The sequence below is a fragment of the Paralichthys olivaceus genome, chromosome 16 (genome assembly GCF_024713975.1).
Source record: "Paralichthys olivaceus isolate ysfri-2021 chromosome 16, ASM2471397v2, whole genome shotgun sequence".
NCBI lineage: Eukaryota > Metazoa > Chordata > Actinopteri > Pleuronectiformes > Paralichthyidae > Paralichthys > Paralichthys olivaceus.
Genome location: NC_091108.1, coordinates 12,490,223 through 12,502,422, shown reverse-complemented (window position 1 = coordinate 12,502,422; position 12,200 = coordinate 12,490,223). Strand labels below are relative to the sequence as shown.

The following is a 12,200-nucleotide window of genomic DNA, read 5'->3' as shown; positions in this document are numbered from 1 at the left end:
ACCCCATCTCCCAATGTTAAAGAAAGAGACGACAAATTCTAGATTCACACAAAACATTTTATCGGTTCTTTCCTCCATCGAGTTTCTTGATAATCCATCCAGTTGTTTTGTGTCATCTCCAAAAACAAACCAACATAGAAACCAACCAACCAACAGTCAGGGGTGAACATGGGCGGTGCCTTTGCTCACACAGCTGAGCCACATTTGTCATGATTGAGGTCAAAGTTAGAAACCCTGAGTACAACTTCAAGATGGGCATCGCTAAGCCTGGACCTTGTACATGCTCAAGTTGTTCTGTAAGTAGAGTTAAACTTGGATGAACCAGGTGAATCAAGCCATACAAACAGAGACTAGAGCGAGTTGCTAACCTGGATGCTTTAAAGATAAAGATTTACATGGTTCACAACATGTTGTATCAAGAATGTATGTATGTATTAAGAATAATTCAGAGAAAACTATACAGTGGCTTCCTTGTTTCTAGTAAAAATGCAGCACCTAAAATTTAAAAAAATTAGTTTTTTGCCACAGTGCTCAGATTATTAATCCAGCATAATTTTGCTGAAAAAACCTGTTGAGCCACACTTTATATATCATGTAGCTACACAATAAGATTTGAACCCCAAAGTCCATCAGTCCCCTTATGAAACAAAACTTTAGTTCTCTAGACCTGAATTTGTATTAGTAACTGCACCAAATTTATTTGAATTGCACACACTCACTACTATCAGTAAATATGTTTTGCACCAAGATCCTTGAATCTGTTAACACAAATGCAAAAAAAAATCATGCCCCCTGATCCAGATCCACACCAAAATCCTGGGCTCATGCTCCACAGAAAGTCATGGAAATCGTCTGAGTAGCTTTAGTTTTATACTTCTAACAAACACAGATGAAAACATAACCTCCTTGGTAATAAAGTTAAATTTACTTTAAATGATTGTTGACCTAAACCATTGTTTGATTGAAATATATTATTTTTATTCCTTATGAAATATTTTCCAATGTGAATACCGATGCAGAGAAGAATTTTGATATTTCTTCCACCAATTAATGAAACCCAAATTAGCAACAACTGTATTTGAAAGGATTGAAGAGAAAACAACAACATTTATGAATCAACATGTACATCCCATCAACAGCCTGGAGAACCTTTAGAACCTTTAGATTTCACTCACACAGACAGGACAATACAAGCAAAAAAAAAATCCCATAAAAAACCAAAAGGCATTAATAAAGCATCTGTCAGTTAAAAGTGTAAAAGAGAGCTGATATTTACAGTAAAACAAGAGCTGAAGAAGATGGCAACTAATAAAATCCTTTCATCCATCAAAAACAAACTGTAAGACAAATGTGGCTAAAGGCTGTGGTACAAATCATTCAATCATTTGTTGGCAACCAGCAGATTTTGTTGACAGCCTGCTGCTTGCTGCTGTTGTCCTCTGCAACAACAAGTGTTACCACACGAGGAATAAAGATAGTCCAAATGAGATCTGTGAAAATCTGTTAAATTTGGAAAGTATTTGTTGAAATATATCGTCATACAACATATAGAATGTCTTAAAAATCCAGCTAGTATTCACTCTCTTGTGGCTTTCTGACAACACAGCAATGATGCTGTTGGATGTCACTGCACTAATGAAGGACGATAAGGAGCCACGAGGAAAGTGAAACAACACTGCACCCTAGTGTCTATGTTGGGTTTATACAGCTGAAGAGGTCAGGAAGTGCATGTCATACATCAGTCAGTAGATGGCGCTCCACAGCTAAACTTGAATCTAAAAGGTCTCAGTATACCTTATCTGGATATCTTTATAAAGAAACAGTCTGCAGTGAATGTCTTATAGTGTTTTTTTTAAAGTTTTTTTCCATGTGAGTTTATTGCTTCTTCTCAGAATAAATTGTATCATCCTTGACTGCATCTCCACAGTGATCCACAGTCATTTGTGAGTCATTACCAATCACTATGTAATTAGCATTCTCAATATGGATGCTTGATGGTTGTTGCCACCTATCACCGCCATCACCAACATCCTGTTGACCAAGAAGAAGCTTTTGTTTCATTAAAAGACTCAGGTTATCTCGCTCCAGTGACTGTGCTTCTTTACACTGTTGGATCAGCTGCTTTTGATACTGATTTATTCGCTTCAGTTCTTCCTGTCTCTCCATCTCACTTTTCATTCTCTGCCCCTCTTCCCAGATTTTCTTTTGTTTTTTAACGTTTACTTGACACAACGACCTTTTCACTTTTTTCTCAAAGTTCCTGTTCTCCTCTAACGGAATTAATGTGCTGAGAACCATGGGCATGCTCCGTCTCGGCATGCTGTTCTCCCGTGGTAGCAGAGGGATAACCGTGTTGTGCTTGTGTTTGTTGTTTATGGAGTTGATCAGGGCTGTCTCTGTCTCCATCTCCAACATGCGAGTGTTGAAGTTGCGGGTGAGCAACAGGAGGGTGAAGGCTGAGTTGTTGATAGCATCCTCCACGCACCTCAGGGTGCTCTTTCCAGGGATGGCAAAGTCCCCTGAGAAAGTCGCACCTTCGCAGCCAGAGAACATTTCCATTTGTTCCTTCATACTCTCGGCCACGTCTGTGTCCTCTGGTGAATGCAGGATAACGAATGCATAAAATATTGCCTCCTCCTTGTCTGCAGCTTCACTTTTATGCATGTCATCTAGAACAGGTACCTTGGGGACAAGAGTGTTCGCTGTAGTAGGAGGTTCAAAGTTTGGTATACTGCTTGGTTTGGTGGTTTGGTTTTGAGCGAGAATCTTAATGTCCAACTTCCTGCAATGTTCTCCGAGTGCTGTGTGCCTCTTTGAGTCTATCTTTGTTTCAAGCGGAGCAGGTTCATTTGATTTAGGCTCCTCAGATGAGTGAGACTGCCCAGGAGCAAGGACCAAAGTGTTCAATTTGGGTTGATCGGTTGCTTCTGAGGATATTTTGACCTCTTCAAACAAGGCTGTTGGAGGAATACTAATTTCTAGATGAGTAGGGTATGAGGGCATTGAGGAGCTCGCCTCCAGGGGGCTGGCAAGACTGTAACCTCTCTCTGACCAATTCGTAACTTTTAAGGTTTCATCCAGGCTTCTTTGAGGATCACGCAAAGACCCTGACTTGAGGTCTCTTAAAGAGCACATCCACTCTTCAAACTGAGGCCCACAGACAAATTTAGCTTCCTCTCTGAGTTTATCATATTCCAGATCCTCACAACTGCTTGTTTTTTGGCTGTCAACAGAAACAGCTCTCTGATAGGCCAGATTCCTCAGGTTTGGATCGCACAGTCTCCGCTCCGACAAAACCCTAAAAATTCGAGCCAACACGGCCAAAGTTTCTCCTGTAAACTCTTGAAAATCACCACAGTAATCCCTAAAATCTTCTAATTTACCTCCACTCATTCTCCACCTTTCAGCCAGATGTTTGGTGAGGCCATTGTCCTTCAGCATCTGGAGTTTGTTCAGGACCTGTTGCTCTCTCTGGAGGATGATCAGACACAAGATGTGTATGACATCATCTTCAGGAGACTCGCCCAGCTGAATAGTCAAGCTCAGCAGTCGCTCCGTAGGCTCTTTAAGTAATATGTCGAAGACATCTCTCAGTCCCGTCCCCTCACTTTCTTGTCCCTTGTGACTCATTTCAATTTTTTCGAGCTGCTCACCTCCAGAGTTTAACAGAACGCGTCAGGATCACATGTGCTTTTCCAACTTCGTCTCCTTCATTACTTCAGAAATGTAGGAGAGCTGCACCATTTTGAGGAGATTCTTGTATCTTTAAAGAAATGAAAAGAACAAGCCTCAGAAATGGTACAGTCTTAACATGAATGTAACATTTTCGAGTGAGTTTGTATAAGTAGGTCAAATAAGATTACATAAGTCAACATGTTTTATTTTTTCATTTCAACCTTTGATACAGCAATTTAAAGACAATCTGACAGTTCCTCACCTGCATTGAGTTCCAGGTGCCATGGCCATGAACTTTGTCTGTGTGTTTCCAACTTGAATAAGGAAGTCACTCAGATAATCTCTATTCCAGCTCAGTTCAACCGATAGAAAAGTCTTTTCTGTCAACAGGAAGCTCTGGGTCCGCACTTGCGATCCAGCTGTCTCCACCCCACTCTGTTCGGTTAGTCTTGTCAAACTTTTGGAGTCAAGTTGATCAGAAGACGTACCTGCAGCAGTTGTAGGCCTCTATCAGGTGGAAGCAGGGCAGAACACGAACACAATGATGATGTCACAGGTTGTTAAGTATGGGAAGGCATGAGGGACAAAAGACAAAAGCAGGAAGAGGAATGAATATATGAAAAAAAAAAGCACAATTCTCCACTTCAACTGTGCAACCCTTGCTCGAAGCTATTACTTATGCCAGAGGTGGAGGAAGAAATATTTTACTTTGATAAAAGCACAAATACATTGATACAAATGTATGCAAGTAAAAGCAAAGGTACCACATTAACCTTTCTACTAAAGTAAACGAATTTGCTTTTAAATATATTTAAATATAGTTTAAGGCAAAAAATTGGATCAATGGACCAATTCCCCTCTTGTTATTGATAACTTTATTAGATAGATAGATAGATAGATAGATAGTAGAAATGTACAGGTATTTGTATTTTGTAAAAGTGAAATTGACCAAGAAATAAATCTACTTAGGCAAAGTACAGTAACAAAGTAAATGCACTTTGTTTTATAACATTGCTGCCTAATGCAAACATTCAGAGCCATACGTTGTACTATGTCAGACTAAATCAACTTTTACATGTTCAAATCTCTTACAACATTCTAAATCTATTGAAAAAATAAATAGCTTGTGATTAGTGTAGAAGTCTTTCAGCTCCTTGTGCACAATAGGCGCCGAAGAGAGAGGAATTCTGGCTTTTCCCCCTCTCTGCTGAGAGGCTAGTGTATTTTTATCCACGGAGGAAACCTCTAACCCTGTATTTACCAGGGGTGGGGTCACACCAGGCAGAGTGCAAGCCAAGATCATATCGTTCAATGCTGAGGCTGACAGAGAGCCTTGCTGTACTTAATGCTGAGCACAGTGCGATATGTTTACTGTATGACCACTTCTAAGAGATTACAGTAACTCTATAGGAAGTGTGGTTTCTGTGCCTGCCTAGAAATATGGCTATTGTGAGACTGGTATGTATGTTTCTTTTACGGAATAAAGTGTCACCATTCAGCTGAGTTATAAAGCACATGCCACCAAGGCCATGGCTCTGTTGTTATAAGCATAAGCCCATTCATGGCCGACAGCCGAGCGCACCAAGCCAACTGTTGGGCCTATATATACAAAAATCATTAGAGGGCACAGAGAGGGTCAGGAAAGGGGGAGGGCAGTTTTCTTTTTGCTAAAGAGAAGATGAATTACATTTCCTAGGAGAGCAGGGGGGTTGTTTTTCTTTTACTCTAAACTAATATCTTATTTTGCTCTTCCCTTCGTACAGGCCTAATTGATATCTATAAAAATATATTCTTTCTGACCAGAGATTGGGTTCAATAGAGTTTCATCAGAATCCACTCCCAAATCTGCTGGCTAAATCTGATTCCATTTTAATCCGTTTTGGTTATTTCTTAGTTTTAAAAAAATTGGTTTTATCTTTATCATTTTCATCCAAACCATTAAGATTCAAGTGGCTTTCACCTTTTCTCACTGCTCTGTGACATTCATTTACCCACTTCTGATATTTTTCCTTTATGCTGAAATTGGGACAGGGCTTGCTCTTCTCTTGGGGGAGGGTACAGCTGCATAAGTAAAAAAAAAAAAAAACTCATTGGAAATAATATGAATTCTACTTTATCTTTCCACAAATATCAACCAAATAAATCACCAATGTGGCTTGAAAGGTAAATTGGTTGTTGTAATGCTACAGGTAGAAATACATCTGTGTAGATAGGCTGAGAATAAAAACATCCACGCTTCTAAACATACCAAAAGTGTGAAGATGTTATTTTAAAATTATGGACAATAGTTAAATATTAAAATGAGGGATTTTTTGCTTTTCATAATATTTGAATTGTGTGTATTGGCTTTTTTACCAGTACAAAAATTCCAATACATTAATTTCACAGTGATCGACATTATCTTTGAGATGCTGTTGATAGGGTGTGTTCTGGTTGAAATGCACATAAATTCTATAAACTCTCTCACCCCGCGTATGCACTTGTATACCTCTTTTCCCCACACACACTCATCCAGAAAGATGAAAGCACAAAAAAAGCAACACACACATCCCCTCAGCCTTTAGGATCATTCTGAGTCAGTTATGTAACATAGCGCCAAACGTCCATCTTTATTGAGGTCAGTTCTTATAACGAGACACGCGCTCTCCGAGCAGCTGGGTTAGTCAGCCTGGCGGTAAATTTGTCTTCACCTTCGGGCAAAAATATGTAGTAACAGGCTTTGTCAGTTCTGCAGATCGTGGCATCGCACAGCTTCAGTCCTGGTGTTTGGAGAAAAATGCATTCTTGTATTTTTGAGTTTATATTGCGCTGTTTCAACACAAAAACATGCAACTCTAGCCTTGTATGGTTTATAACGATTATGTAAAATGCACAGATGCGTGTGTGTGAGTGTGTGTGTCCGTGTGTCCGTGTGTGTCCGTGGTTTCTGGCCGTGGGAGAGAGCCCTGAGGGAGACACAGAGGGGTCACATATAAGAGGCTTTAGGGCAGACAAGTGAAAAGGAGGCCCTTTCTTGGACAGAGACTACGGATTAGGATGAAAGACATACGAGTGGGGGATGCTCTCTCTTTTTTATCTGTCTCACCCGCTCGCCGCAACGCTCTCACACATTCTGTATCATCTCTATTCAAAATGAGCAACATATAAAGAGAGAGATACAAAGACAGACTCAGACGCACATACAGAGAGAGGGAGCTAGATAAGAAAGTGAGATAGTGGCAGAGCAAAAGACGACCCGAGACCTTGACAGATCGATAGCCTCTTTAGAATTCAGTTTGTGAGAGGCCGAGAGAGGCCACGCATCACCCTGCTCCTTTCCCAGCCACTTCATTCGTCACACATGCTAAGAGAATTTAACACACTCACTTCTGGCAGACAAATATATGCTCCACACACATGTACATGTGAAGGCATACAGACATACAAGACCATGCACTCATTCAGTTGGGAGTCCACGCCCACGGTTTGGCCTCTATTGAAACACTGAATGAAACACCTGCGCTGCAGCCACAACTGCACTTTGCAGAGAAGTTTAGCATTTTCTTGTAGCCTCTGCAGCATTGCTGATGAAACTGCATATATAGTGTTAACATCCTGCACAACCCTGCACTTTGTTTAGATAGATATTATGCATGGATGGTTGCAGCTTTAGATAGCCTATATACATTCAGACAAACTCAGCCCATATGCGTGTGCTGTGTATCAAAGCACAAATAACCCAGGCTCTCACACACTGAGGCTAGTTTGTGTTGTTGACAAAGCGAGCAAACAGATTTGAGTTAATGTGACACTTAACTAGCATTAATTCAGGAGCAAAGGTAAATGAAGCAGGCCTGCGGACACAACAGGGGAGGGCAGTGGGGATGGGAAGACGTGTGTACTGTACCACACTGGACTATGCTTGGGTGAGCATGTAGGCCATGCCAACAACAATGCATAATACAGCCTCTGGTGATGGGGGGATGGATACACACACACACACACACAACACCCCCACTTCACCTCACATATACACACACATACACTTGCATAAACACACGCAAACTCACGCATGCACAGACATTGATGGTGATGGGGCATGGAGCAGTTTATGCTCATATCAAGAGAAAGTCTTTGATCAGTGTGACAGGAAGGGCACTCGCCCCAAAGGAATTAGCTAACTCTTGCCTTGCAAAAAGCACATCCACAATAAATCAGGCATGTTTGCATTTGCCACAGAGGGGCGAGAATGTCTGATATTTAGCTTCATTAATATGCTAAATGTATGAATAAGATTTGTTCCAGTTCAATGTCCAGAATAGCATGTCCAGAATGGCATGATAATCATAAAAAGTGGAATGCGCAGAAAATTCAGATTGCATGTATAATCCTCTCAGTTTAATAGGTTGTTAATCTCCACAAGTAATTTACATATGGCTTTTAAATTAGCAAAACCACCAGTTTTAGTTTACTTTAAATTACACAGTTTCTTACATATTGAGGACTTGGAAACAGATTTATGGTTTTTAAGTTATAGCACTATATAGTATGTCACAGATACTTTGAGTTAAATGGTTTAAGTTGCTATTTTCGAAACCATCTGCAGTTTTCCTTGAAACTCTTCAGGCTGTAACATTAATTTATTTTCTTATATTTTATACATAACATAAACATTTCCTGTGAGTCAAATGAGAAAATAATACCAATTTTATATTTGTCTGTTAAATGTAATGTTATAGCCATGTAGCTGGTGAGCTATAGCTCACCTTAACATAAAAACTGGAAATGGGAGAAAGAGCTAGCCTACTGTCTGAGGAAATAGAGTTATTCATATTGTAATGCCCCATAAAAAAAATCTGGGATTCCAGTTTGATAGTTGAAATTTACTTGATGAATGTAAGTTGGGGCTAATTTTGGTCAGTGAGAAAGGTTATAAAAGGTTTTTAGAAATCCTGCACACATTCAGACATATGTAAAGACCATGGAGCAGCAGAGGAGTGAATTGAAGGGGATAAGAGAAAAGAGGAAAGGAATTAAAACCTCCAACAAAACTAAAAGAATAAATGGACCCAATCTGGCTGCACTTGGTGTTAGAATGGATGCCCATCCAAAGGCACATGCCCAATCCCCCATGTCACTTTTGTCCGTCTCCAAACCCTGCGGATGCTTCACTTGTATAGCAGATGCACATAACCAAAGGATGTGAGGCATGAAAGCAATGGGAAATTCATTACATATCCCTACCCCCCTCCGCTCCCCATAATCACCACAATTAGCAGACATCTGCAGTGACTCCAAAGCTGGGAGTGCATTCAGGCAATCAGAGTGGCTTCACCGACAGCACTGACTTCAACCCCCTCTGTGATGGGCCTCATCCTGAAGGGAAGCATTCCATTAGAAACTCATTGATTAATTGAGATGGAGAATTCGCTCCTGGCATCGAGCAAGAATGAAACCCAACAGGAGGCATCCATGATGGCAGGATTGTACGCTGGGTTTGTGGAGGTGGCCCTGAGTTGGCGGGACCGTGCCATACTGTTGATTGTTGTGAGATAAGGCGCTCAAACTGTGGTTCGCAATTAGCTATATGAGAACAGTTAACCACGACAGCTATATAAAGATTTTCTGACCCATCAAGTAAACAAACCCTGCATGTGTCCAATGATAATCAGAGCCACTTGCGTTTAGACATAAAAAAAAAAAGATTGAACACTGTTGTCATATTGCCTGTTCACTTTTGGAAGCAGTTCATATCTGAATTTCCAGTCACCCAAATCACTTAAGCATGTATGCTGGACAGATGCATGTTTATCTTGAGTTTAAAGTGCCTATAAGTTTCAGAGACTACAACTTGAAAGAAATTGTTTGGCATCTTGGGCAACATGTTTATTTGCTTGCTTGATGAAAGCGAGTAGTAAAATACGGGCCGTAAATCACAGCCTGCAGCTGTTAGCTTAGCTTAGCATGAAGCCTGGAAATGGGGGAAGTGTCTCACTGTTCTTTTAAAAATAATGTTTCTGACTGGATGATTTTCAAAAGTGTTGAGTGGCCCATACTGTATGTACTCCATCTGTAGAGGATGACAGCATGTTAGGCAGCTCATTACTGAAGCAGTTGGAGATGTCACTCTTAGTAGGCACAGTATGGCACAGCCCTGATTTTAAGCCTCAACTTAATACGTTGTCATGGAAATTGACAGTTGCACATCAGACACTTTCCATTTTTGTCAGGTCCAGGGTTGGCTTGTTTCTAGATCATGCTCACATGTTTGCAGAAATAAATAGCACATAGGCCTCATCAACAACATTTTATCTTTTCATCACTATTGAGAGCCATAAACACAGGTCTGGATTCATCAGATTGATTTTAAGAAGATTTTATGAGTGATGTCAGTTAACTATATCTTTTACCATTTACTACTTTTTGAAGTTTGTTGATAAATCATTCACTAATGCTTCACAGATCATTAACAATAATGGTTTTTAGGTTCCATCATTCAGTCGCTCAAACAATATACTCAAAATAATCCATTATAAATGGCAGAAGAATCAAAACTGGAAAAATGACTTGTGTCATTGCATCACTTCCACTATACTGTGACCATTGTACAAGAACTGTTTCAGTGAATCCAGTGTAAAGTAAGTAGCCTGCTTCAGAGTGACGCAGTTACTAGTCAGCCACTAATAGGATGGAATGTACTTTTAATGTTGTTGTAAGCCTGGGATTATACTTTTTTTTTTTTTTAAACTAATAAAAAAAATTCTAGGAATCTTCTAAATATTACTGTCCAGTTTCCGGGTAATGTTCCATAACATAAGTGGTGATTTGTTTTTATTTGCACTGAAATAAAAATTCATAAAACCCAGATAATGAAAAAAAAGACATAATAAATGTGTAGGAGATGTGAGGAATCCATGGGGTTCTACAATGGATCTCTATTCTCTTTGGGGGGAAAAACAATGAAAGCAATAGAAAGTAATAATAACACTGATAAATATCAAAAATAATACTAATGGGTAAAGCAGCCACAGGGATATTTCACAGCCTGGTAACTTAATTCTTATAACAGTTTTATTAACCATCGGAAAGTTACATCTTAAAGACTTCTTATGAAAAGGACTTTATCAGGAAGTAGCTCCATTTTGTTAAACCCATAGAGGACCATATGACCCTCCAATTAAAAAGAAACCATGAATTGCAGTGAATATGGAATTATAGGGTTTTCACATGATAGCAGTCACATACACACCCACACGGTTAGATTTGTGAAAGGGCTGTGATTGAAACTGCAGCTAAATTAAGAGGAAAGAGAGATTAGAAGCTTAAAGGAAATCAAGCCAAGGCTGGTGCTCTCAATTGGATGTTTGGAATTGGACTGAATACTGAATAAATCTAGGTGCTATACTTCTGAGAGCATCATTCCCACCAGTTATGCAAATGAGCCATCAAATTCACACAATAATCAGATGATGTGCCGCTTTGTTGAGATTTGAGTGTGCTATTTTATCGGCCTGGCTGAGACAAGAGCAGAGAGCCTTCCAAAAAAAGAACTAATTTGTGGTCGATGGCCTCTTGACAGTCATAAAATTGTAGAGTCACAATGAAATGGGTGTGATCCTCCACTTGGTGCTTCCTTCCTTCCAGTCCACGGGGTCTGGGCCTAATAAAGGCCTGTGTGGTGCAGCGCAGACAGACCGCCTTTCTGCTGTGTGCAGAAATGTGTTCAATCACCATGGCTACTGGTCAGAGAAGAGCCCCCGCTGTGGTTATTAGGATTGCTCCGTCTGCTCACACACCAGCTCATGTATGCAGGTTAACAACCCACAGTCTGTATCATGGATGAGAATCATTTTATGTATGTGTCTGTGCCAGAGGCCCATAGGTCAAGGGTGATTTAGCATCATAATGACCCATATACAGAGGGAGTGGTGGAGTATTTTAATGCAAAGCATCATCCCTGGAAGATGCCTATAAAAATGGACCGCCACGGACTCTGCTGCCTCCCAACAGTAGCACTGATGTGAGAAGGGGAACATGAGAAAGCTTTGAGCAGTATTGATTCAGCTGAGTACTCTCTGAGCTAGTACCAGAGGATCTGAAGAGAGAATTATCCATGCACCATTTCCTCCTCTGCTCCTGTGTGGAAAATTCTGCAGTTACAGCCCTCTCGTAGCCTACATACAGCAGTAACACACACACTCTCGGGATCCCATACACACACACATGCTTGGACGAATACACACAAACACACAAAACACACGCACAGACTTTCCTGAGCAGTGATGTTGCAATAATAATGTTTGATTATTTATAGTTGACCTCTTCCATCTGGTTAGTCCATCACATTGTATTTTGCCAAATTAATCTTTTAAAAAATGGCATACATATAAATAATTGTTTTACTGGTGTAAATGTCAGGACTCATCTATATTCTACATCATTTTTTAGTGCCGGACATTTTAGTCGTTATGGGGATATTACAGTGATCCCAGAGCCTATATTAAGTCCTCTGAGGTCATTATAATCACATCCACAGACAGATTCAA

General features: G+C 40.1%; 1 protein-coding gene across 1 annotated transcript; it reads right to left on the bottom strand.

The window, feature by feature from the left end:
- Positions 1-39: 39 nt before the first annotated feature.
- Positions 40-4,260, bottom strand: ticam1 (TIR domain containing adaptor molecule 1). Its single transcript, XM_020099642.2, has 2 exons — positions 3,938-4,260; positions 40-3,763 (listed from the first exon to the last, which is right to left on the bottom strand). Exon 2 carries the CDS (start codon positions 3,628-3,630, stop codon positions 1,876-1,878), a length of 1,755 nt encoding a protein of 584 aa, XP_019955201.2. The 5' UTR covers positions 3,631-3,763; positions 3,938-4,260; the 3' UTR covers positions 40-1,875.
- Positions 4,261-12,200: the final 7,940 nt, after the last annotated feature.